The sequence below is a fragment of the Lagenorhynchus albirostris genome, chromosome 9 (assembly GCF_949774975.1).
Source record: "Lagenorhynchus albirostris chromosome 9, mLagAlb1.1, whole genome shotgun sequence".
Taxonomy (NCBI): Eukaryota; Metazoa; Chordata; class Mammalia; order Artiodactyla; family Delphinidae; genus Lagenorhynchus; species Lagenorhynchus albirostris.
Window position 1 is genome coordinate 40839142 of NC_083103.1, and position 27988 is coordinate 40867129.

The window sequence follows — 27988 nt, forward strand, 5'->3', positions numbered from 1 at the left end:
ATATCACTCCACTCCTAGTGCCTCGGCATCACTGTGCTCCAGCTGCAATGCCAATATCCATCCTAGGCCATCTCCATCGACCTTTGGTTAGACATTGAGGACTAAGTTTAGCAATGATCATCTATCATATTATTTTTCCATTTTACTAGAAGATTCTTGATTAATAAGAGTTTAAAGGAATCCCTAAAGGTAATATATTAGGCATTTGTGATAGCAGTAGGTAGATATTCCGTGGCTGGAGATCCTGTGAAACGTACAGAACACTGGAGATGTCCATATACCAGATAGTGAACTCAAAACAGTTAAACAGCAAAATTTAAGGTTAACTCACTGCCTGGCTTCTGATCCAGTGTATTTGCATCAGAGATATAGAAAGTGAGAGACTGGAAACACTCCCAGAGGACAAGGCTTGCTTAGTACATGGAGGCCTTTACTCTCGCTATTCCCTCTTTGGAATATTTTCCCCCATATCTCCCCCTGGTCGCCCCTGCCCCCACCTCTCACCTCCAATATGTTCACATCCTAATTCCCACAAACAGAGTATGTTAGGTTTCACAGCATGGAGCAATAAAATGGAACTAAGGTTGCTAAACAGCTGACTTTGAGGTGGGGAGATAATCCTGGATTATCCAGGTAGGCCCAATGTAATCACAAGTGTCCTTCTAAGTAGAAGGGGCAGGCAGAAGGCAGGCAGAGAGCGGGGCAGAAGAGTCAGTGAGATCCAATGTGAGATGTTGCTACTTTTGAAGATGAAGATAAGGGAATACGAGTTAAGGAACGTGGGTAGCCCCTAAAATTCGGAAAAGGCCAGGAAACTGATTCTCCTCTAGAGCCTCTAGAAGGAATGCAGCTATACCAACACCTAGCTTTTAACCCAGTAAGTCCCACTTTGGACTTCTGAGCACAAAATCTATAAGATAACAAATTTGTGGTTTTAAGGCACTGTAGTAATTTGTTACGGCAGCAGTAGAAAACTAATATAACTCCTTATCATTTGATCTAAGCTCAAATGTCATCTTCTTAAAGAGACTTTTCTTGACATCTCTCACCCGCTAAAGGATTTCCCCATGCCCAAGCATTCTCTATAACACACTTTTATTTTCGTCTGCTAATGACTGTCTAAAATTATTTTATGTGTTTATTCCTCCTCCCTCACAAGAATGTAAGTTCTAGGAGGGTAGGGACTTTGTTGCTCTTTTCACATATTATCTCCATTGCTTTGGATAGCACTACATGGTGGACATTTAAAAAACACCTGCAGTGACAAAGTGAGAGAGTAGCATGGACATATATACACTACCAAACGTAAAATAGATAGCTAGTGGGAAGCAGCCGCTAGCACAGGGAGATCAGCTCAGTACACTGTGATCACCTAGAGGGGTGGGATAGGGAGGGTGGGAGGGAGGGAGATGCAAGAGATATGGGAACATATGTATAACTGCTTCACTTTGTTATAAAGCAGAAACTAACACACCATTGTAAAGCAATTATACTCCAATAAAGATGTAAAAAAAAAAAAACACCTGCAGTGTGAATAAGCCTTAAGCTAATGAGGACCATAACACTCTTGCCACTGCTCAATCACAAAAGGCAGCTGTTAAAAAGAGTCCCATGCCCAGTAGGTCCTGTGTTGCAAGGAACTACCCAATACAAAACAGGAATAGAAACAGAAACAGCAAATAGAAATTTCCAAGTAGGCAATCACTATCCCTGGGCAACTGTAGACCAGAGAGTCTTCTGTGAGTGCCAAGAAGTAACCAGTTGGGAACGACCAGAAAGCTGTGAAAAGATATGTAATTAACTCAGGTTGCCTAAATATTGTGCAATTACAATTCATAAGGGATCACATGTAAAAATACCTCATAACATAGGACAAAAGAATAGATGATTAAAAAAAGGATAGTGAGATTATTTTCTTTTTATATTGATGGGTCAATTCTTTAACGGAGATTCTTAAGATTACCAGGTTTTGCTAAAGACTGCAGTACTGATAATCTCCCCAGTTTTCCAGTCTGAAATAAGCAGACCTGGCTCCTAAAAAGATACCCACAGAAAAGGCTTGGCTGCCTGGGATGCAGGATCCGCCTGACCCAGTGAGGTAGGCGGTGCTGTCACGTCTTCCAGCCCCAAGTGTCAACACCCTGGAAGAAGCCTCCAGGCTTTGTGCCCAACCAGCCGGGTCTTGCCTAGAGCCGCGCCCATATCCATAGGGCCACCCGCCCTCCTCGGAGCGGACTCTGACCAGAACAAAGGCAAGAGTAACTGGCCCGAGGGCCCTACGCTCAGCCAGCCAATGGCCATGGAAATGGGGCGGGACCACGGGGTACCGGGCCAATACGATGCGGCGGGGTTGGATCGCTCGCCGGGTCCCGGGGCGGTGGGGTTTCGCAGCCCCAGCCCGGGCCATGTGGGAGCCTCACGGTGCTGAGGCGTTCGCGGCTGCCCTCGGAGGCGCCCTCTTCCTGCTGCTCTTCGCGCTGGGGGTGCGCCAGCTGCTGAAGCAGAGACGGCCGTCGGGCTTCCCCCCGGGACCGTCGGGGCTGCCATTTATCGGCAACATCTACTCGCTGGGCGCCTCGGCCGAGCTCCCCCACGTCTACATGAAAAAGCAGAGCCAGGTGTACGGCGAGGTACAGCCGACGGGCCTCGGGCAGGGAAAGCTCGGGCCTTCCTCCCGGGGTGAGGGGATGACCCACGCTCGTGGGTGCGAGCTGTCTGACCCCTCTCTGTGTGTCGGCAGCGTGGAGGGGAAGCTGGCTTCCCAGGCCCGGGGTCGAGGTACTCAAGCGGCGCCGCTGGGGGAGGGAGAGCCCGGCCAAGCCGCGAGCCCCTCCGACCTGACGCCCGCGGGGTACTGGCCGGATTCTCCCGCCCCCGAGGGCGACGAGGTGCCGCTCCCGCGCCTGCGCAGTGGGGCCTGGGTCCCGCGCCGGAAGCCCGGTCGGCAGTGACGGGCGTTACCCTCAGCGCGACCAGCTTCTAGCGCCCACGGGGCTGCACGAAGTGTGTAGGTTAGCTTCCACCCACGGCTTCTCGAGAAAACCAGGCGTCCGAAATCTAGGACCGAGTTAATGGTTAATAGGAGGTCGCTGGGTGTTTGCGTTTGAGAACGGGTGGTCTAGGCGTCTGCCGAGAGGCTGAGAGAGCGCAGGTGAAGGCCTCTGGGAAATGACCGTGAAAGAGAGAATGAACTGAGTGAAAATTAGTGCGGAGTCGCAGTGCCGTCCTGTCTGCTCGGAGCCAGGAGCGTCCCCGCAGCAAACACGGAGACTGCGCCGGCCGTGGGCGAGCCTCCCTTGCAGTGCGGGCGCCCGGGGGCGGGTCCTCTGGTCCTCCCCGTTTTACAGAGGAGGAAACTGCGGCATAGACCAGCTGAGTGACTTGCAGGCAGCCACGCCGCTGCGAACTAGCAGGGGAAAGGCCAAAACGCTAGCTTGTGTTTGGAAGGGTGTCCTGACCTCGAGGAGGCAGAAGTTTCCAGAACACTGGCACTAACATGGCTCACTTGTTTCCTTTTGAATCCATTCTTTTATAGGAAACGACCAGCCAGGCTCTGCCAGGTGCTGGGGATAGAGAGATGAAGAAGGCAGTCACAGCCCAATTTTAGGTAGTTACAGTCTAGCCAGAGAAAAAAATTAATCTAACGATCGACCACAAATTGTGTTTTGAAGGAAAAGTACCGCCGGGCTGTCTGGCAATTGCGGTGTTAAAGGTTTGGGCTTACATCCGTATTTAAACCAGCTTTTACAATAATTATTCTAGGTTTCTGCAGTTCCCTGATGGTATATGTTGCTAAAGGGAGGCTGGGCTTAGATAAAGCAAATTGTATAATTCTTAGATACTGTTTTCCACCCTCCAGTTCTCAGGAATTGAGTGTATTTCCATGATTTCCATTGAATATATTTGATCTCTGGTGTACAAAGCATCATTAATATTTAGAGAAATCGTAAGATGTGAAAGCGCAAGACGAGAGGTTGAGTCCTCTTTCGTCAGGTAAAACTTGACCTTTACTTGTATGAATCTTAAGGTTTCGCGATATGCGTAATGGTAATAATAATAACTGAACACAGTTAAGTGCTACTCAAATGTTCTTTGAGTAAATGTTAGTTATTAATTACAGAACAACTTATTAGGCCTACAAAGTAAAAGTGTTTTTAGACCAGTTATGTGAAATGGTGTCATGCAGAATAGGAAATTGTTTTTCATACGTAGATATTTGAACTGAAAGGAACTGTGTATTTACTATGAACATTCTTTTGGGAGAGGGGTAATTTAGTCTTTAATAGACTGCAAATTATAAATGTGCTGGAAGACTGTCATCTTGGCATAGGTAGATCTGGTACATTGGATAAGAATTTGGCATGAGTAACCAGTTTTATTGCTGGTACAACTATATATTTGAGGCAACCTTGGTTCTTTACAAAGAGGTCTTTTTACTGAAGGTGGTAAAATTAAGTAGGGCTAACCTGTGCTGTTAGGTATAAGAGGAGCAGAGGAAAAAGAAAAAGCAGAAATGGAAAGGATGTATGCATTGAAGAGTAGACATGGTTTGAGTAACTCTGTTTTAGACTTAAGTTGAAAACCACCTGATGTAATAACCCTTTAAGCTACTTGCTCTTTATCTTAGTTGTGAAACACCCCTACAGTTCTCCCATTGTCTCAGAGGTATTTTCCAATTCTGACAAAGTCTCAAAGTTGGTATTGTTGCAGGAAGGGAGACCCCTTCCAGGGCCCCAGAGTGGGCTCTTGTCTAACACTAAGAAATGAATTGTCTGAGGAGACATACGTTCTGACAAAGCAAGAGACTTTATTGGAAAGGGGTGCCTGGGTGGAGAGCAGGAGGGTGAGGGAACCAGGAGAACTGCTCTGCCATGTGGCTCGCAGTCTCGGGTTTTATGGTGATGGGATTAGTTTCCGGGTTGTCTCTGGCCAATCATTTTGACTCAGGTTCCTTTCTGGTGGGCGCGCAACTGCTCAGCCAAGATGGATTCCAGCGAGGAGGATTCTGGGAGGTTGGTAGGACATGTCGACTGGCATCTCCTCTCTCCGTTTGACCTTTTCTGTATTCTTCCGGTTGGTGGCTTGTTAGTTCTATGTTCCTTACCAGGATCTCCTGTCATAAAATAACTCATGCAAATTGTTACTGTCTTTGCCTGGCCAGGGCGGGCAGTTTCAGTTTTTCCGCTAACAGTATGAGTTGTTAAAATACTATGCCTTTTTTGGAAGTGGAAGGAAATTATTATCTCCTGTACTTCTAGAAGGTTGTGGAAAGTTGTTTATATGTCGTACTTATAAATATAGAATCTTATTTTTCCACTGTCTTACTTGATGATCTGGAGATGTGTGCTCAGAGAAAGCAAGCCCTGGACTTTAAAATTGCTTATAAGAAATGACAGTCCCTTCAAGTGACACCTACTTTTATGAAGTCTGTGAATTCAATTCTCCTTCATAATTCTTGAAAGGAAGACAACCGGTGCTCAAGACTTATACAGTCATTTTAAAGACAATCTTTTACAGAAATGTATCACACTGAGACTTAGCATTTCCTTGGAGATTCACTCTGAATGCGTAAGCTTCTGCAGTGACTAATCTTAACCCAGATTTCGAGAAGCATTCCCTAGCTAGCAAAGCTAGCACAAGGAGTTTTTACAGATTATTTTCAGGTAATGCATGTAAGGATAATAAAATAATTATTTTGAGGCATGTGGAGTTGACAACCTATAATTTATTTATACAGTAAGCGTTTATTGAGATTTAAGCAAGGCATTGAATGAGATTCCATGGAGCGTTCAAAGATGAAAGAGATGAAATCACTGAATCTAAAGAGTTTATAATTTAGCAGGCAAGCAGAAGACAGGAATATGAATGCTTCTGGTTTTAGGTAGTATTAAGTAAGTGCCATGGGAGCTCCTAAGCATGTGCTGTGGTGGTTCAAGGGAGAAAGAGAAAGAGAGTGCACCAAGAAAGGCTTCATGGAGGTGGGTCCTTAAAGACTTGGTGGGGTTTGGACGGTATGGCAGTCAAGGTAGGCATTCCAAATGAGAAAACAGCCCAAGCAAATGTTGAAAAGTGTGTGGCAGTTATTTATCAGTTTTCATCAACAGCACTTTTTACATTCCTCTGTTATTAGCACTTAGCCCATAGCGTTGTAATAATATGCTTAAATGTGTGTCTCCCCCACTAGTCTTTAATTCAGCATATATTTATCAGTTGTTATCATACGCTATGTATTAATACTATGCTAGATGTGAAGATTTAGCAATGAACAAAACAGGTGAAAATCCCTGCCCTCGTGTAGCTTACACTCTACCAGTGGAGGGGAGGTGGGGAGCAGGATAGGGACAATATAAACACAATAAGTATATAATATGTTAGAGTACAGAGTAAGAAGTAAACTAAATTAGGGTAAGGAAAATGGAGAATGCTAGGGGGTGAAATTTAAATGGGTTAGAGCAGGCCTCACTGTAAAAAAGGCATCTGAGCAAATATTTCAATGAAGTGAAGGAGCAAGGTATGGGAGTATCTAAGGGAAAAACATTCCAGGCCAAGGGAACAAGTACAAAGGCCATGAAGCAGGAGTATGCCATGCTGAGAATCACTTATAAAGAGACAAGTTAAGAGGCTGTTGAGATAACATAGGGGAGAAATGAAGGATTAGAGTGTTAGTGACGGAAGTGGTAAGAAATTGTCATATTCTGTCTGTATTGTTAAAGTTGAAACATCGTGACTGCTAAGCAGTGATGTGGGGCTTGGGTGAAAAATGGAGTCAACATGGGCAGCTCAGGACTTCCCTGGCAGTCTGGTGGTTAAGAATCCGAGCTTCCACTGCAGGGGGTGCAGGTTCAATCCCTGATCAGGGAACTAAAATCCCGCGTGCTGCAGTGTGGCCAAAAAAACCCCCAAAAAACAAAAACCATGGGCAGTTTGGGACCAGAATATAGCTTGAAGGATGGCTGGAATGGTCATTAACTGAGATAGTGAAAAATCGTGGGTAGAGCTAGTTTGGGAATAGGGCAAAAGACTTGAAGATCATAGACTGACTTCTAGAAGCTGTTTCATGTGTACCTGTTTCCATCTTTGCCAGCATCATAACTACCCCATAATAATAATAAAAATTATTGAATAAATTTAAAAATATATAAAACTAATCTTGGACACTTCCATAGATTAAAGCAGCATAAGGATGAATTTTCACAATTTGATTTACAAACTTCTACCAAAAGTCCTTGAAAAGAGCATGTACCTGAATAGATGTTAGTTCAAGTAACAGTTTCCCCAGTTTTCACTGTGAAATAGAGGACCATCTCATTTTTGAGTAAAGGTGGATTGTATAACAGTTTTCTCAAGTTATGGCTCCTAGTTGGTTTTTGCAATCTCTAGTGTCCACAACCTGACAGCATTACCCTGAAATTAACTCCCCTGTCTGTTCTGCCTTCCTATTAACAGAATTTGTAATCCCATCGTTGTGAAATCGATCACAAAGTTGATTTAATTACAAAGTTGGGGATTTTTTTCCTGCATCAGGACCACGGCCTATTCACTAATACCCTTCGTTATTGTCTCTGCTTGTGATACTGTGATTTTTAGTAAATGTGTATTTGGTCTTTGTACCTTTCCTGGCACAAGCTCCCAAAACCCTTGGAACTTCCTAAGTGTTGAGAGTGGTAGATGCATCTTTTGTTATTCATAATAAGCCCCTTTCACCCACCTCAGAGTTTATGTGAATGTTAATGGAAAGCCCTTAAGGATGGGAGCTTGTTGCCTGGAGAACCAACCAGGATTAGAGGGTTGGAATTTTCAGTTCTACTCATTTTACCTCTGGGGAAGGGAGGGGGGCTGGAGGTTGAGTCAGTCACCAGCGACCAATGATTTGATCAATCATGCCTAGGTAATAAAGCCTCCATAAAAATCCCTGAATTATAGGGCTCTGAGAGCTTCCATGGTGATTTGGTGAACACGTGGAGGTGAGCAGAGGCTAGCATGCCTGGGGAGAGCATGGAAGCTCTACACCCCTTTCCTCATACCTTGCTGTTGGGCTGCACCCCGCAGGCCAGCAAGGCCTGTACTTGCCCAGCTCCAAGACTGAAGAAAGAGCCTGGAGTCAGCAACAGAGACATCAGTGGATAGGGATCTTACATAACTGAAGCAAGGTCCTGGAGTGATACCCCATCGTGTATGGCAGGTGGAAGGCAGGACCTGGCAGCAGGGGAAGGGGGCGGGGGATTACCAGTTACAGGGGAGTTGATTCAGGTTGCTTCATTGGTTATCAGGTACACTAGCAGAGGGGCACGCCCCTCGCTGCCCCTTTGATAAGAACAGTCAGTAGCTGGAGCCTGGGGCAAGTATGTAGGAAGGTCAGTCCTGTGAGTAGGGTATAGGTGAAGCAGGCATTGGTTGAGCAGGGAATATACAGAGAGCAAGAGAACAGCCATCTTGAGTGGCCTGACCATACACTTGCCCTATGCATCTCTTCCATATGGCTGCTCCTGAGTTACATCCTTTTTTAAGAAACCGGTAATCTAGTAAGTAAAATATTTTATTGAGTTCTGTGAGCCACTCTATCAAATTAATCAAACCTGAGGAGGAGGTCATGGGAACCTCTGATTTATAGCCCTTTGATCAGAAGCACAGGTAACAACCTCGACTTGTGATTGGAGTCTGAAGTGGAGGAGCACTCTTGTGTTATTGAGCCCTTAACCTGCGGAATCTGACACTTTCTCCTGGTAGATAATGTCAGAATTGAGTTAAATTGTAGGACACCCAGCTGGTGTCCCAGAATTGCACACATCTGGTGTTATAGGTGTTGTAGTGGAGTACTGAGAGTAGAGGAGACACACAGGAGGAGGAATTTTTCCTTTATATCTGCTTAAAATTACACTTCTGTGAAAAGATTTTAAGACCATCCCATTACTGCTTTGGGAACTGAAAGAGCCCCATCTTTGCTCAGCTGGTAACCACTTCCTTTGTGCTGAAACTCTTACACTGCCACTTTTGACTAATACCTTTACTTGTGGCAGGCAGTCCATGCTGCTTCCCAAAGTTCTGGATGTACCTACTGCTCAGTTGGCAGGGCCCATCCTTGTGCCAAAGACCCTTCTCAGCTGGTTGATTCTTTACTACTTGGAGGTCTTCATCACTTTTGCTACTGTAACTATTTCTGCTGAACTTCAATTCTCTGCTAAGTCTCCTGGTACCTCCCACCCCACCCCCCAAAGTAGTGTGAATCATAGCTAAATCTGTTCTACCTGTTTGCCCAGAGATGAGGCTTGACTCAGTGTTTTGGCTCTCAAAAGCTCTCAGCCACCCACTGAGAGGATGGGGATAAGCAATCTTTGCATCCCACTAATACGGCAGCATTGTTCCCTAGGCCTTTATATAGGGCTACCTAGAATAGACTGCAGGAGGTGTGACGTTGTAAGTGAACCTGTGGTGAAGCACATGAGAAGCTTCAGCAAGGAATAGGATGGGTATTCCATCTTTTAGCTGAGGGGCAGCCACCTGTGCCAATGTGTGGATGCCAGTCCTCCAAGGTCAAATTCCCATAGGGCCCTCTTTGTTAACTTCGTGGAATTCAGGAGCCCAAATAAATAAGCCTGTGAGTTTCAGTATGTTTTGTTGAGGAGAGGGAAATTTTCCCGTCTGCCCCTCTTGAGTACTTTTGGCTGGACTAATAATAAAATTGACACAAGACAGATTAACAGGAGAAAAAGAAACACATTTGACTCCATGCACACGGTGGTTTCACAGACATGGGATGGAGGAAGTGGCCAAAGCAGGCAGATTTTCTACTTCTTAGACAAAGAACCAATAAATTTGCAAAGAATTGACAGGACAAAGAAACTTTGGTTTTGGGTGCCCAATTGGTGAAGAATCTAAAGAGAGTTTGTGCTTGGGCAGTACATTAAAGAAGTAACAAGATTTGTTTAAAAAAGGATTCTCACCCCCAAATTCCCTATCTTTGGCAATAAGGGTGTCCTACCTCCAGATGCATGGAGTATACCTTTCACATGAGAGATTTATTTCCTGCTTTCAGGGAGACAAAAAAGAGAAAGTGTCCCTCTTTTTTTAAAATTTTGGCTGTGCCGAGCAGCTTGCATGATCTCAGTTCCCTACAAGGGATCGAACCCGGGGCACAGCAGTGACAGCACCAAATCCTAACCACTAGACCACCAGGGAACTCCCTAGAGCATCCCTCTTGCGTTGGCCATTTCTTCAGTAACTTTAATTCAAAATAATTAATATGCCATTGAGGCATATTTTGGGGTTGCATATCCTGGGCCCCAACATTTTATACCTCAAAAGTTGTCTCTCAGGCCTTTGACAATCCCCTACCCCACCTAAACCTGGGATAATAAATGATGTGTAGATGGAGCCACTTCCTCATTCATCTTGGAAGTAAACAGATTCTGAGATATCATTGAATGTTTTGAGTTGGAATGAATTTTAAAAGAGCATAAATATCAAGTATTTCTTGATTTTCTGTGGCAGCCCTGAAGCCCAAAAAGTTTAAGGGTTCTGCCAGGTGTCCTGTATCTGTTTAATGGCAAAGCTTAAACTAGAACCCAGGCCTCCTGAGTCTGGTACTCTTTTCATTACACCATTTATAAGATTATGTCTTGAGCCACTGAATGAGTAATGAAATCATGGTCTTTGACGTGCCTTGTAGAGAGAAGGCACTCTAAACATTGTCAGCTGAGTAATAAATGCCAGCATTTTCAGGGAGTAACAAATACTGGGAGAGCTGGACTTAGTATATGTGGATTTCTGTGGTTATATTTCTCCATATATTTTGCCATTTAAATGTTTTTCTTTTCTTCTCAAAGATCTTCAGTTTGGATCTTGGAGGTATATCAGCAGTGGTTCTAAATGGCTATGATGTAGTAAAGGAATGCCTTGTTCATCAAAGTGAAATTTTTGCAGACAGACCATGCCTTCCTTTATTCATGAAGATGACAAAAATGGGAGGTATGTTTATTTTCACCTGCCTAATGATTTACTAAACTATTTTAAGTCACATTTCCTTTTTTAAAAAAATTTATTTATTTATTTTTGGCTGCATTTGGTCTCCATTGCCGTGCACGGGCTTTTTCTAGTTGCGGTGAGTGGGGGTTACTCTTTGTTGTGGTGCCCGGGCTTCTCATTGCAGTGGCTTCTCTTGTTGCAGATCATGGGCTCTAGGCACACGGGCTTCAGTAGTTGTGGCACATGGACTCAGTAGTTGTGGCTCACAGAGTGCAGGCTCAGTAGTTGTGGCACATGGGCTTAGTTGCTCCGCGGCATGTGGGATCTTCTTTGACCAGGGCTTGAACCCGTGTCCCCTGCATTTGCAGGCGGATTCTTAACCACTGTGCCACCAGGGAAGTCCCCACATTTCTTATTTTATGTAAATTTAGTACATAGAGATTGGATTCTGTTGTACTGATTAACAAGAAAGTATTAATTAGTTAATTTAGGTTACAGACCCTAATATTTGAGAACCTTTCAGGCTGCGTTACATTCATATTTTAGGCCAGTACATACTAATTCTACTGTTGTAATCCAGTTTTAATAAATATTGTAAATAATGTTTTAAAGAATTAGCACTTAATAATATGTGCAGGTTTTGTGAAACAGGTTAAGAATACATACACATGCACACATACTTGAATCAAAAGTATCTTTGAAGCTAGTCTTGAGTGCTTGGTGACATTTTACTATTATTTTACTTATAAGCTTATAGACCCTGAAACAGCCTTTCTTTACTAATTAATATGATATGTAAATGAAGAATTGTGGGTTTGTATAAAGGACTAGTATTCTCTATGGTTTAGTGTTGATCAGTGTCGGATGACTGCATATTCAACAAGGGAGAAAGGCTGAAAGTTAACAGAACGGATGAGACGAAAGCAGCAACAGAAAGCCTAAAATAGAATGTTGACGTCAGATACATCCGTTTTCATACTTATTAGTATAAGAGTTTTCATGTCCAAAATTTTCCAGTTCAATGAGAGCTTCACTCTTCATTTGAAAGAAAAATTCAACAGTATCTTGGTTACATAGACTAAAGAAGACATTGATTGAAAAGGAACAAAATAAAAATTAACCATATATTAAATTGCAAAGCAAATCAATTAATGCAAAGAAAACACCAGTTTTAAAGGCCAAATTCTTAGGCCAGGGCATGATGACACTTGAAAGCGATAATATAAATAAAAAGCAAATCTCCAGCTTCTTAAATACTCTTCCAAGTAATAATTAGGCCAAAGAAGAAATTATACCACAATTATAATAGAAGACCTTTAAAGAAATTATGAAAATGTATGATGTGATCAGAGTAATATTTAGGATAAACTGTATGTTTTTTGAAGCTATAAACTTATAGTTTAGACTGTTTTTATCATAAAGAAAGAAAAAACATGCATTCAACTTAAGACTTTTAAAGAAATAGTAAGATTAAAAATAAGTAGAAAATTAGATGTGTTGGGCTTCCCTGGTGGTGCAGTGGTTAAGAATCTGCCTGCCAGTGCAGGGGACATGGGTTTGAGCCCTGGTCCGAGAAGATCCCACATGCCATGGAGCAACTAAGCCTGTGCACCACAACTACTGAGCATGCTTTCTGTGAGCCACAACTACTGAGCCCATGAGCCACAACTACTGAAGCCCGCGTGCCACAACTACTGAAGCCTGTGCTCCTGGAGCCTGTGCTCTGCAACAAGAGAAGCCACCACAATGAGAAACCTGTGCACCACAACGAAGAGTAGACCGTGCTTGACGCAGCTAGAGAAAGCCCGCGTGCAGCAACAAAGACCCAACGCAGCCATAAATAAATAAATAAATTTATTTTTTTTAAAAAACAGAAAGAAAATTAGATGTGGTTTCTTTCTCTTTTTTTTTGGCTGCACTGCCCAGTTTGCGGGATATTAGTTCCCAACCAGGGACTGACCCTGGGCCCTCAGCAGTGAAAGCGTGGAGTCCTAACCATTGGACCACCAGGGAATTCCCTAGATGTGTTATTTTAAGATGCATATGCACTGAACTTGGAAGTGAGAAATCAGAGCCACCATAAACCCACTGTTTGAATAGGAAAAAGTGGCCCTTTAGGCGGGTTCAGCCCATGCCTGGGCACACAGACTGGCCAGTATAAGGTTATAATCAGGCTCCTGTGTACCTTCTTGTGTGTAACTGTATGCATATATTATGCACATGTATCCCATATGCATACATTTCTCTTGGGCTTGCTTTTATCTCAGTGCCTTTGCACTGGTTCTCTCTACCTGCAGTGATCTTTCCCTGAATATCTGCTTGACTCACTCCCATCTCCTGTGTCTTATGTCACCTTCTCACTGAGGCTTTTCCTGACCACCCTATGTCTCCTTCCTTGCTCTATAATTTGTTTGTCTCTCCTCACTAGTATGTAAGGTCCATGAGAAATAGCCATCTTTGCCTCTTTTGTTCACTGATATATCTAAGACACTTTAGCTCCATAAATACATTATGTTGAATGAATAGTCATCTGGGAGTATAGAAAAGAGAATGGAATATGGCATATAAAATTGCTGCACATGGGCTTCCCTGGTGGCGCAGTGGTTGAGAGTCCGCCTGCCGATGCAGGGGACACGGGTTCGTGCCCCGGTCCGGGAAGATTCCATATGCCGCAGAGCGGCTGGGCCCGTGAGCCATGGCCGCTGGGCCTGCGCGTCCGGAGCCTGTGCTCCGCAACGGGAGAGGCCACAGCAGTGAGAGGCCTGCGTACCGCAAAAAAAAAAAAAAAAAAAAAAAAATTGCTGCACAGCGTTAAAGGCTCCCTTATGTATGGTTAATTTCATCATAAGTTCCAAATTCAAAAACTGTTGCACAAAAGTTGTTGAAATGTAAATTACATAGGTACTTCATGTAGACAAGAGAACATGACATTTTTCATCATAGGTATACCTATGTACCAATTATCAATGAAATTCCAAGTAAACTACACGTTACAGAAATATATATGCTGAAGAAGTTTTTTTCTTGATAATCGATTTAAAGGGAAAATATTCCATAGTAGACATATCAGAACAGCAGAGTATACTGTGGAGACTGAGATTTCAAGGCAAGCAATATCAATATTAGAAGTTTGAGTTTCATGTTTGTCCCCTTAGTTTGGGCTGCTGTAACAAAAATATATAGACTAAGTGGCTTCAACAACAGACAGTTATTCTATCAGATGTGGAGGCTAGGAAATTCAAGATCAAGGTACTAGCAGAACAGTGTCTGGAAAGAGCCTGCTTCTTGGCCTGCAGACTGCCGTCTTCTCCTTGTATCCTCACATAACCAAGAGCAGTCATCTCTTCCTACATCCCTTCTTATAATGGCACTAAAGCTCATTCATAAGGGCTCATTACATAATTATTTCCCAAATACCTAATTTCCTAATACCATCACATTGGGGATTAGGCTTCAACATTTGAATGTTGTGGTGGCACAAACATTCAGTCCCTAGCACTTGCTTTTGGCTTGAGTATTTCCACTACGTTGACACCTCATTCAGGCCATCCTTGCCACTTCCAGTTATAGTATTAGGTAACATATGCCTTTAATGGGAGGAAATTTGTATTCTAAAATCTAGTCTCTTAAAGCAGGAAATTTCTAATTCAGGAAGGATGATTTCTCAGGTATGTGTTTAGTCCAGGATAAAATTTTGCCCATAGAACACACAGTCATTCGTCTTTTGTAAATTAGGCTTATAATAGAAGTTGGATAATAAGGTCACCCAAGGCCTTGCTCACCCAGGTTGAATTACAGAAGACAGTTCAGTTTCTTGTGGTGGGAGATTATAGGTCTTTTTTGCCTGTGCCCAGATGAGAAGTATGGATAAGCTTTATCTGTTTATAATATTCCATGGCTAATGAGGAGTAAAGAATAGTGCTTAACTACTGGGTCTAGTTTTAGTTTTATAGGAAATTTGGAGAAGAATGAATAACCATCTTTTTTTTTTTTTCTTCCCTGCATAGTATTTTTAGCTGTTAGATACAGGGATGTAGGAATGATAAAATTTTTTAATAGTATCATAGAAAGATAATTTGGAGAAGAATGACTAACCATCCCTTTTTCTTTTTAGGCTTACTCAATTCCAGATATGGCCGAGGATGGGTTGATCACAGAAGATTAGCTGTAAACAGCTTTCGCTGTTTTGGATATGGTCAAAAGTCTTTTGAATCTAAAATCTTAGAAGAAACCAAATTTTTCATTGATGCTATTGAAACATACAATGGTAGCCCTTTTGACTTTAAACAATTAATAACAAATGCCGTTTCAAACATAACCAATCTGATAATTTTTGGAGAACGATTCACTTATGAAGACACTGATTTTCAGCACATGATTGAGTTATTTAGTGAAAATGTGGAACTAGCCACCGACGCCTCAGTCTTCCTCTATAATGCCTTTCCATGGATTGGCATCTTACCTTTTGGAAAACATCAGCAACTGTTTAGAAATGCAGCTGTGGTCTATGACTTTCTCTCCAGGCTTATTGAAAAAGTTTCCATCAACAGAAAGCCTCAGTTACCTCAGCATTTTGTTGATGCTTATTTAGATGAGATGGATCAAGGTAAAAATGACCCATCATCTACTTTCTCCAAAGAAAACCTGATTTTCTCTGTGGGTGAACTCATCATTGCTGGAACTGAAACTACAACCAATGTGCTACGGTGGGCAATTCTTTTCATGGCCCTTTATCCTAACATTCAAGGTAAGGATTCCAGTGATCTCAAGGTCTGTTCTTACATTTAAGGCTCACACATGTTTTAGAGTCTTTGGCCTTGTACAAGGCATTCTATTTAGGAACTCCTGCTGTGCTATCCAAAAAGAGAAGCATTGAATAGCTATAAGGTTTTCAAAACTGTTATCTAAATTCGTATAAAAACCTCAGAGATGTCTTATAATACCTATTTCATAAATGAGGGAAAAGGCTGAGTGACTGATTTGCTCACTCCCTTCTAGTGCTGAGCTGGGACCTGAACCCTGGTGGTGGTGGTGGTTGTTGTTTTTCGGCTGCACCATGCTGCATGCAGGATCTTAGTTCCCCAACCAGGGATTGAACCCATGCTTGCTGCAGTGGAAGCATGGAGTCTTAACCCCTGGCCTGCCGGGGAAGTCCCAACCCTAGTTTTTTTTAATTTAAGTTTTTATGCTTCACTCTTTTCCTTGCTGAGAGTGTTGTTATTCTAATTCTAGATTTGTTTAATTTTTATTTTTATTACTTATAATGTGTTTTTCACAACAAAATTACTTAGAGCGTTGGGTACTGGTTGTATAAGATATGTGGCACATATTTAAATAGAACTCCCAGATAATGAAAAATCTGAATCTGTGTGTACCCATACCTTGTTGGCTTACTACAGGTTATCTTTTGTTTTATCCTAAAAGGAAATTACTTTAGATATAATTCTAAGAAGTGCATAATAACTTGAACACTTTTTCTCTTACAGGACAAGTTCAGAAAGAGATTGATTTAATTATAGGACCCAGTGGGACACCTTCTTGGGATGACAAATGCAAAATGCCTTATACCGAGGCAGTTTTACATGAAGTTTTAAGATTCTGTAATATAGTGCCATTAGGGATTTTCCATGCAACCTCTGAGGATGCAGTTGTACGTGGTTATTCCATTCCTAAAGGCACAACAGTAATTACAAATCTTTATTCTGTACACTTCGATGAAAAGTATTGGAGAGACCCAGAAATATTCTATCCAGACCGATTTCTGGACAGCAATGGATATTTTGCCAAGAAGGAAGCTTTGGTTCCCTTTTCCCTAGGTAAGAGAACTTTCAAAGGGGCATAACGTTAGGAAAAAGTATAATGCTGATTTATCATGTATAATACCTTAATCTGAAGCATTCTCTTGTAGAGTTAATATCCTAACTCTGAAAACAGTATTGAATCTTACAGGAGAGAATGGTTTAATTAGAGCTCATTAACACCTCTTTCTACTCAAAATAAGCCATAATTTAGCAGCTAGAAAGAAATTGATGAGAAGCTCTGGCTTTTTCTGAAACTTTCTTGCTTGTGGATTTTGGCTTGTAATCAAAACTTGTAGTGCTAGAAATCAGTAACAGGCAGTTTGAGAGACTGAGACCCAGGGACAGGAATGGCATCATAACTTGAAGTGAAACTAGAATCTAGCTCTCTTGGCTCTCAATTCTTATACCTCATCTCCAAAAATATTGCATCTCCTGTGAACAAGTACACAGATCACGAGACCCATGGAAGATGGACTGGAAAAATCCTTTCATTGGGGAAGGGTACACATGCAGTCATTTGAAATGAAATGGACTTCTCCTGGGTCAAGAGAACAAAGTGTCACACCTCACATCTTTCATGACGTATCTCAGGCTCTGTTGCCACATGCAAAGGAAGTGGAGAATAGAACTAATGAGCTTACAACAGTACATGACCTTACAAAAGAAGATGAAGAAATGGCCTCTGGGAACCAGAGTGCCAATTTCTATTCTTTGCGGCTTAAGAAAATCCTTTAATAAATATAACTTCCAGGCTTCCCTGGTGGCGCAGTGGTTAAGAATCCACCTGCCAGAAGACCTAAATAGACATTTCTCCAAAGAAGATATACAGATTGCCAACAAACACATGAAAGAATGTTCAACATCATTAATCATTAGAGAAATACAAATCAAAACTACAATGAGATATAATCTCACACCAGTCAGAATGGCCATCATATAAAAAGCTAGAAACAGAGGGATGATGGTGGAACAGTAAGACGCGGAGATCACCTTCCTCCCCACAGACACACCAGAAATGCATCTACACGTGGAACAACTCCTACAGAGCACCTACTGAACGCTGGCAGAAGACCTCAGACCTCCCAAAAGGCAAGAAAGTCCCTACGTACCTGGGTAGGGCAAAAAAAAAAGAATAAACAGAGACAAAAGGATAGGGATGGGACCTGCACCAGTGGGAGGGAGCTGTGAAGGAGGAAAGCTTTCCAAACACTAGGAAGCCCCTTCGCAGGCAGAGACTGCGGGTGGCGGAGGGGGAAAGCTTTGGAGCTGCGGAGGAGAAGCACAACAACAGGGGTGCGGAGGGCAAAGCGGAGAGATTCCCGCACAGATGATTGGTGCCGACCGGCACTCACGAGCCAGAGAGGCTTGTCTGCTCACCCGCTGGGGCGGACGGGGCTGGGAGCTGAGGCTCGGGCTTCGGTCGGAGCGCAGGGAGAGGACTGGGGTTGGCGGCATGAACACAGCCTGCAGGGGTTTAGTGCACCATGGCTAGCCGGGAGGGAGTCTGGGGAAAAGTCTGTACCTGCCGAAGAGGCAAGAGACTTTTTCTTCCCTCTTTGTTTCCTGGTGCATGAGAAGAGGGGATTAAGAGCGCTGCTTAAAGGAGGTCCAGAGACGGGCGTGAGCCACGACTAAAAGCACGGACCCCAGAGATGGGCATGAGATGCTAAGGCTGCTGCTGCTGCCACCAAGAAGCCTGTGTGCGAGCACAGGTCACTATCCACACCCCCCTTCCGGGGAGCCTGTGCAGCCTGCCACTGCCGGGGTCCCGGGATCCAGGGGCAGTTTCCCCAGGAGAATGCAGAATGGTGCACCTCAGGCTGGTGCAACGTCATGCCGACCTCTGCCGCCGGAGGCTCACCCCACACTCTGTACCCCTCCCTCCGCCCGGCCTGAGTGAGCCAGAGTCCCCGAAGCAGCTGCTCCTTTAACTCCATCCTGTCTGAGTGAAGAACAGACGCCCTCCAGCGACCTACACGCAGAAGCGGGGCCAAATCCAAAGCTGAGCCCCGGGAGCTGTGAGAACAAAGAAGAGAAAGGGAAATCTCTCCCAGAAGCTCAGAAGGAGCAGATTAAAGCTCCACAATCAACTTGGTGTACCCTGCATCTGTGGAATACCTGAATAGACAATGAATCATCCCAAATAGAGGAGGTGGACTTTGAGAGCAAGAATTATTATTTTTTTTCCCCTTTTCCTCTTTTTGTGAGTGTGTATGTGTATGCTTCTGTGTGAGATTTTGTCTTTATAGCTTTGCTTCCACCATTTGTCCTAGGGTTCTATCCGCCCATTTTGTTTGTTTTTTTCTTAATAATTAATTTTATTTTAATAATTTTATTTTATCTTACTTTATCTTCTTTCTTTCTTCCTGCCCTCCTTCCTCCCTCCCTCCCTCCATCACTCCCTCCTTCCTTCCTTTCTTCCTTTCTTCCTTTCTTCCTTTCTTTCTTTTTTTCTTTCTTTCTTTCTTTCTTTCTTTCTTTCTTTCTTTCTTTCTTTCTTTCTTTCTTTCTCTCTCTCTCTCTTTCTCTCTTTCTCTCTTTCATCTTTTTCTCCCTTTTATTCTGAGCCATGTGGATGAAAGGCTCTTCGTTCTGCACCCAGGGGTCAGTGCTGTGCCTCTGAGGTAGGAGAGCCAACTTCAGGACACTTGTCCACAAGAGACCTTGCAGCTCCACATAATATCAAACGGCAAAAATCTCCCAGAGATCCCCATCTCAACACCAGCACCCAGCTTCACTCAACGACCAGCAAGCTACAGTGCTGGACACCCTATGCCAAACAACTAGCAGGACAGGAACACAACCCCACCCATTAGCAGAGAGGCTGCCTAAAATCATAATAAGTCCACAGACACCCCAAAACACACCACCAGACGTGGACATGCCCATCAGAAAGACAAGATCCAGCCTCATCCACCAGAACACAGGCACTAGTCCCTTCCACCAGGAAGCCTACACAACCCACTGAACCAATTTTAGCCACTGGGGACAGACACCGAAAACAACGGGAACTGCGAACCTGCAGCCTGCAAAAAGGAGACCCCAAACACAGTAAGATAAGCAAAATGAGAAGACAGAAAAAACACAGCAGATGAAGGAGCAAGATAAAAACCCACCAGAACTAACAAATGAAGAGGAAATAGGCAGTCTACCTGAAAAAGAATTCAGAATAATGATAGTAAAGATGATCCAAATTCTTGGAAATAGAATAGACAAAATACAAGAAACATTAAACAAGGACCTAGAAGAACTAAAGATGAAACAAGCAACAATGAACAACACAATAAATGAAATTAAAAATACTCTAGAAGGGATCAATAGCCGAATAACTGAGGCAGAAGAACGGATAAGTGACCTGGAAGATAAAATAGTGGAAATAACTACTGCAGAGCAGAAAAAAGAAAAAAGAATGAAAAGAACTGAGGACAGTCTCAGAGACCTCTGGGACAACATTAAATGCACCAGCATTCGAATTATAGGGGTTCCAGAAGAAGAAGAGAGAAAGAAAGGGACTGAGAAATATTTGAAGAGATTATAGTTGAAAACTTCCCTAATATGGGAAAGGAAATAGTTAATCAAGTCCAGGAAGCACAGAGAGTCCCATACAGGATAAATCCAAGGAGAAATTTGCCAAGACACGTATTAATCAAACTGTCAAAAATTAAATACAAGGAAAACATATTAAAAGCAGCAAGGGAAAAACAACAAATAACACACAAGGGAATCACCATAAGGTTAACAGCTGATCTTTCAGCAGAAACTCTGCAAGCCAGAAGGGACTGGCAGGACATATTTAAAGTGATGAAGGAGAAAACCCTGCAACCAGGATTACTCTACCCAGCAAGGATCTCATTCAGATTTGATGGAGAAATTAAAACCTTTACAGACTAGCAAAAACTGAGAGAGTTCAGCACCACCAAACCATCTTTTACAACAAATGCTAAAGGAACTTCTCTAGGCAAGAAACACAAGAGAAGGAAAAGACCTACAATAACGAACCCAAAACAATTAAGAAAATGGGAATAGGAACATACATATCGATAATTACCTGAAATGTAAATGGAATAATGCTCCCATCAAAAGACACAGATTGGCTAAATGGATACATAAACAGGACCCATATATAAGCTGTCTACAAGAGACCCACATCAGACCTAGAGACACATACAGACTGAAAGTAAGGGGATGGAAAAAGATATTCCATGCAAATGGAAACCGAAAGAAAGCTGGAGTAGCAATTCTCATATCAAACAAAATAGACCTTAAAATAAAGACTATTAGAAGAGACAAAGAAGGACACTACATAATGATCAAGGGATCGATCCAAGAAGAAGATATAATAATGGTAAATATTTATGCACCCAACATAGGAGCACCTCAATACATAAGGCAAATACTAACAGCCATAAAAGGGGAAATCGACAGTAACACATTCATAGTAGGGGACTTTAACACCCCACTTTCACCCATGGACAGATCATTCAAAATGAAAATAAATAAGGAAACACAAGCTTTAAATGATACATTAAACAAGATGGACTTAATTGATATTTATAGCACATTCCATCCAAAAACAACAGAATACACATTTTTCTCAAGTGCTCATGGTACATTCTCCAGGATAGATCATATCTTGGGTCACAAATCAAGCCTTGGTAAATTTAAGAAAATTGAAATTGTATCAAGTATCTTTTCCGACCACAACGCTATGAGACTAGATATCAATTACAGGAAAAGATCTGTAAAAAATACAAACACATGGAGGCTAAACAATACACTACTTAATAACGAAGTGATCACTGAAGAAGTCAAAGAGGAAATCAAAAAATACCTAGAAACAAATGACAATGGAGACACAACAACCCAAAACCTATGGGATGCAGAAAAGCAGTTCTAAGAGGGAAGTTTATAGCAATACAATCCTACCTTACGAAACAGGAAACATCTCGAATAAACAACCTAATCTTGCACCTAAAGCAATTAGAGAAAGAAAAAGGAAAAAAAAAACCCAAAGTTAGTAAAAGGAAAGACATCATAAAAATCAGATCAGAAATACATGAAAAAGAAGTGAAGGAAATGATAGCAAAGATCAATAAAACTAAAAGCTGGTTCTTTGAGAAGATAAACAAAATTGATAAACCAGACTCATCAAGAAAAAAAGGGAGAAGAGTCAAATCAATAGAGTTAGAAATGAAAAAGGAGAAGTAACAACTGACACTGCAGAAGTACAAAACGTCATGAGACATTACTACAAGCAACTCTATGCCAATAAAATGGACAACCTGGAAGAAATGGACAAATTCTTAGAAATGCACAACCTGCCAAGACTGAATCAGGAAGCAATAGAAAATATGAACAGACCAGTCACAAGCACTGAAATTGAAACTGTGATTAAAAATCTTCCAACAAACAAAAGCCCAGGACCAGATGGCTTCACAGGCGAATTCTATCAAACATTTAGAGAAGAGCTAACACCTATCCTTCTTAAACTCTTCCAAAATATAGCAGAGGGAGGAACACTCCCAAACTCATTCTATGAGGCCACCATCACCCTGATAGCAAAACCAGACAAGGATGTCACAAAGAAAGAAAACTACAGGCCAATATCACTGATGAACATAGATGCAAAAATCTTCAACAAAATACTAGCAAACAAAATCCAGTAGCACATTAAAAGGATCATACACCATGATCAAGTGGGGTTTATTCCAGGAACGCAAGGATTCTTCAATATATGCAAATCAATCAACGTGATACACCATGTTAACAAATAGAAGGAGAAAAACCATATGGTCACCTCAAGAGATGCAGAGAAAGCTTTCGACAAAATTCAACACCGATTTATGATAAAAACCATGCGGAAAGTAGGCATAGAGGGAACTTTCCTCAACATAGTAAAGGCCATATATGACAAACCCACAGCCAACATTGTCCTCAGTGGTGAAAAACTGAAAGCATTTCCACTAAGATCAGGAACAAGACAAGGTTGCTCACTCTCACCGCTCTTATTCAACATAGTTTTGGAAGTTTTAGCCACAGCAATCAGAGAAGAAAAGCAAATAAAGGAATCCAAATCAGAAAAGAAGAAGTAAAGCTGTCACTGTTTGCAAATGACATACTATACATAGAGAATCCTAAAGATGCTACCAGAAAACTACTAGAGCTAATCAATGATTTTGGTATAGTAGCAGGATACAAAATTAATGCACAGAAATCTCTGGCATTCCTATACACTAATGATGAGAAATCTGAAAGTGAACTCAAGAAAACACTCCCAGTTACCATTGCAACAAAAAGAATAAAATATCTAGGAATAAACCTATCTAAGGAGACAAAAGACCTGTATGCAGAAAATTATAAGACACTGATGAAAGAAATTAAAGATGATACAAATAGATGGAGAGATTTGCCATTTTCTTGGATTGGAAAAATCAATATTGTGAAAATGACTCTACTACCCAAAGCAATCTTACAGATTCAATGCAATCCCTATCAAACTACCACTGGCATTTTTCACAGAACTAGAACAAAAAATTTCACAATTTGTATGGAAACACAAAAGACCCTGAATAGCCAAAGCAAGCTTGAGAACAAAAAACGGAGCTGGAGGAATCAGGCTCCCTGACTTCAGACTATACTACAAAGCTACAGTAATCTAGACAATATGGTACTGGCACAAAAACAAATATAGATCAATGGAACAGGATAGAAAGCCCAGAGATAAAGCCATGCACAAAGGAGGCAGGACTGTACAGTGGAGAAAGGACAGCCTCTTCAGTAAGAGGTGCTGGGAAAACTGGACAGGTACATGTAAAAGTATGAGATTAGAACACTCCCTAACACCATACACAAAGATAAGCTCAGAATGGATTAAAGACCTAAATGTAAGGCCAGAAACTATCAAACTCTTAGAGGAAAACATAGGCAGAACACTCTATGACATAAATCACAGCAAGATCCTTTTTGACCTACCTCCTAGAGAAGTGGAAATAAAAACAAAAATAAACAAATGTGACCTAATGAGACTTCAAAGCTTTTGCACAGCAAAGGAAACCATAAACAAGACCAGAAGACAACCTTCAGAATGGGAGAAAATATTTGCAAATGAAGCAACTGAAAATGGATTAATCTCCAAAATTTATAAGCAGCTCATGCAGCTCAGTGACAAAAAACAATCCAATCCAAAAATGGGCAGAAGACCTAAATAGACATTTCTCCAAAGAAGATATACAGATTGCCAACAGACACATGAAAGAATGCTCAACATCATTAATCATTAGAGAAATGCAAATCAAAACTACAATGAGATACCATCTCACACCAGTCAGAATGGCCATCTTCAAAAAATCTAGAAGCAATAAATGCTGGAGAGGATGTGGAGAAAAGGGAACACTCTTGCACTCCTGGTGGGAATGTGAATTGGTTACAGCCACTATGGAGAACAGTATGAAGGTTCCTTAAGAAACTACAAATAGAACTACCATATGACCCAGCAATCCCACTACTGGGCATATACCCTGAGTAAACCATAATTCAAAAAGAGTCATGTACCAAAATGTTCATTGCAGCTCTATTTACAATAGCTGTGAGATGGAAACAACCTAAGTGTCCATCATCGGACGAATGGATAAAGAAGATGTGGCCCATATATACAATGAATATTATTACTCAGCCATAAAAAGAAATGAAATTGAGCTATTTGTAATGAGGTGGATGGACCTAGAGTCTGTCATACAGAGTGAAATAAGTCAGAAAGTGAAAGACAAATACCGTATGCTAACATATATATATGGAATCTAAGTAAAAAAAAATGTCATGAAGAACCTAGTGGTAAGACAGGAATAAAGACACAGACCTACTATAGAATGGACTTGAAGATATGGGGAGTGGGAAGGATAAGCTGTGAAAAAGCGAGAGAGTGGCATGGACATATGTACACTACAAATGTAAAATAGATAGCTAGTGGGAAGCAGCCGCATAGCACAGGGAGATCAGCTCGGTGCTTTTGACCGCCTGGAGGGGTGGGATAGGAGGGTGGGAGGGAGGGAGACGCAAGAGGGAAGAGATATGAGAACATATCCATATGTATAACTGCTTCACTTTGTTATAAAGCAAAAAAACACACCATTGTAACGCAATTATACTCCAATAAAGATGTTATAAAAAAGAAAAAAAGAATCCGCCTGCCAATGCAGGGGACATGGGTTCAAGCCCTGGTCTGGGAAGATCCCACATGCCATGGAACAACTAAGCCCATCTGCCACAACTACTGAGCCTGTGCTCTAGAGCCCATGAGCCACAACTACTGAGTCCACGAGTCACAACTACTGAAGCCTATGGGCTTAGAGCCCATGCTCCGCAACAAGAGAAGCCACTGCAATGAGAAGCTTGCGCACTGCAATGAAGAGGAACCCCCACTCACCGTAACTAGAGAAAGCCCTTGAGCAGCAATGAAGACCTGACGCAGCCAAAAATAAATAAATAAATAAATTTATTAAAAAGAAATGAATAAAATAAACATAACTTCCTCTAAGTTTCTTTAAATTCCAGGTTTCCTGAATGGTACGTATTAGACATAAATTTTGGTAAATATTGTGGATTTAGAAAAATTATTATGCCTGTTTTTTATGTTGAGGGAGAAGACATTGTCTTGGAGAACAGCTGGCTCGGATGGAAATGTTCCTGTTTTTTACAACATTGCTTCAGCGATTTCACTTGCATTTTCCACATGAACTGGTTCCAAATCTGAAGCCCAGGTTAGGCATGACGTTGCAACCCCAGCCCTACCTCATCTGTACAGAAAGACGCTGAAAGTGCCTGGCTGTTTTGTGGAACAAGGTGTTTGCCTCACCCCTGAACCTTGTTTATACAGTGTGTGTGTTTGTATAACGATCACAGCATCATAAAAACCAAATGAACACAGATGTGTCTTTAAAGACTGTAATAATAAGCATTAGCTATTACTTTTTCCAACTTTTTATGACTTATAAGGTGGAATTATCTGAGGAAAACAGATGTACAAATGACAGTTGTTGCTTAAGATACTAAGAAGTGCCATCGATGACCTGACTTTTCAGCCTGTTGTTGAGCACCAGGTACCCCTCATCCCTTCTTGACTGCAATTTGCTCTTTTCTGGGCTCTTTGCTTCCAAATGTCAATGCCAGCTCCTTTCTGATCAGGTATTGCCATTAATAGATTGTGTGGTACTAGTCCAGTTTAATAGTGGACTAAAGAAGAAATTAAAACCCAAATAAATGAGTTTGGACTACAGAGGTATTTTAGACATGGTGGCAGATGATAGAATAGATAGCTCTACAGTATATTTAATGTAAAACCTGCCAGTGCTTTCAAATCTTGCTTCCTACTATAGCTTCATAAGAGTTGCAGTGTCATTCTTCCTACAAACGAGGGTCCCTGTGACCCTCATAGCAGCAGTTAAGTAGATAGGAAATTACAATAAGGTATTTAAAAATGACACATATGGGGCTTCCCTGGTGGCGCAATGGTTGAGAGTCTGCCTGCCGACGCAGGGGACACGAGTTCGTACCCCAGTCCAGGAAGACCCCACATGCCGCGGAGTGGCTGGGCCTGTGAGCCATGGCCACTAAGCCTGCGCGTCCGGAGCCTGTGCTCCACAACGGGAGAGGCCACAACAGTGAGAGGCCCACATACCGCAAAAAAAAAAAAAAAAAAAAAAAAAACAAGGCAGAAGATTGAGTGGTCTTCCATCTCTCTCAGTGAGTAAATAAATATTACCAATACTGTTCAGTTGTTTATTCAGAGTCAGTGCGAAGTTTGAAGATTTAGCCTTTGTGAATAGTCTGCCTGTGACAAGTACGGAAGAGGTTATTTTCAAAGACGATGAGAAAACACTGATTCAGCACAACCTAAGATGGAATCTGCTAAGATGTGTTACAATTGATAGTAAAAATATATGTGGAGCATTAAAAGGCATAGTTGTACAAATTGTATTATCAGCAGGTACTTTGCAGAAAGTGCTTGAATCTATCATGTGTTATAAAACCAGTAGTGTCAACAGTGAACTTCATTTATTCTTATGAACTTAACCATCATCAGTTTTGTGAATTTTTGTCATAAATAGGAGCTGAATATCCTGACCTGCTCTACCACACTTCAATGATTTAGCAGTGATAACACTTTATTGCAAATTTTTTTGAGCTCAGGGCCAAGATTGAAATATTTCTGAATGAGGAGAACCACCTTTAACTACTGTTATCAAGTACTGAATGACTCTGGACATTGGCCTTTAGAGCAGGTAAAGTCATTTCAACAACAACCTAACACTTTCTATACTTCTTGTGGTGTCAACAGTTAAAACAAGAAGTTAGGCCTCCATCCCCATGCAGCCTTTCAGCAGATAAATTTTGTGAGCTCAAACTAAAGTTCCAGAAGCTCTTTTTTGGACCTCGATGCAAATGCAAAAAAAAATTCTTATTTCAAAATTTATTTAACTGTGTAGTTGAGGAGCTTCCACCTAACCTTCAATTGCAAGTGTTTAGTCTGCAAAGTAATGACATGCTAAAAGGCAAATATCAGAGAATTTAATAGAATTCTATAAATGCCTTCCCAGTGATTAATATACTTAATTAAAATCAGATGCTCATGGATTGATATCAGAATTTGGCAGTACCCATCTGTGTAAAAAGGCACTTTCAAATATGAAACATGTAAATCTCATTACAGATCAGCATTAACAGATGAACATTTGTAATGTTTTGAATGACAGGAAACACACACTTTGAACCCCAATTAAGCGAAATTTTATCTCCTAAAAAAGAATTCCCTTTTTCTCATTAGTGGATCAATATTACTTTTTTAAAAAAAAGTACTTAATATAGTATTACTGTATTATATTATGAATGTCATCAATAAAAATCTTGTAGAAAATTGTTTCTCTTTTATATAAGTACCTACATAATGTGCTTGGTCTGCAAAGCCTAAAATATTTACTATCAGCCCCTGTACAAAAAAGTTTGCTGACTTTGGAGTTAGAAAAACTAGTAGCTAGGGGTGACAGCATAAATACTCAAAATACAAAATAACAAAAGAGAATAATCCAGAAATAGAATTTTAATAATCATAAGAAATTGATTTATACAATTAAATGCAAAGAAGTTTGAAGACCTGAAATGGATAATCTCTATGAAAATATAATTTACCAAAGATGACCCTAGGAAGACAAAGTCTTAACAGACCAGATTTC

At 41.5% G+C, this 27988-nt stretch overlaps 1 protein-coding gene across 3 annotated transcripts; it reads left to right on the plus strand.

Moving 5' to 3' along the window:
* The first annotated feature begins 2387 nt into the window (after positions 1–2387).
* LOC132525979 (vitamin D 25-hydroxylase) lies at positions 2388–25719 on the plus strand. 3 transcript variants are annotated; one of them, XM_060159605.1, is made up of 5 exons: positions 2388–2630; positions 10824–10965; positions 15077–15709; positions 16449–16778; positions 25399–25719. In XM_060159605.1, the coding sequence occupies exons 1-5, from the start codon at positions 2406–2408 to the stop codon at positions 25572–25574; spliced, it is 1506 nt and encodes a 501-aa protein (XP_060015588.1). In that variant the 5' UTR covers positions 2388–2405; the 3' UTR covers positions 25575–25719. The 3 variants fall into 3 exon arrangements, with proteins under 3 accessions (XP_060015588.1, XP_060015590.1, XP_060015589.1); XM_060159606.1 differs by lacking the exon at positions 2388–2630 and adding an exon at positions 2987–3003; XM_060159607.1 differs by lacking the exon at positions 10824–10965 and having other exon boundaries at positions 2502–2630.
* Positions 25720–27988: the final 2269 nt, after the last annotated feature.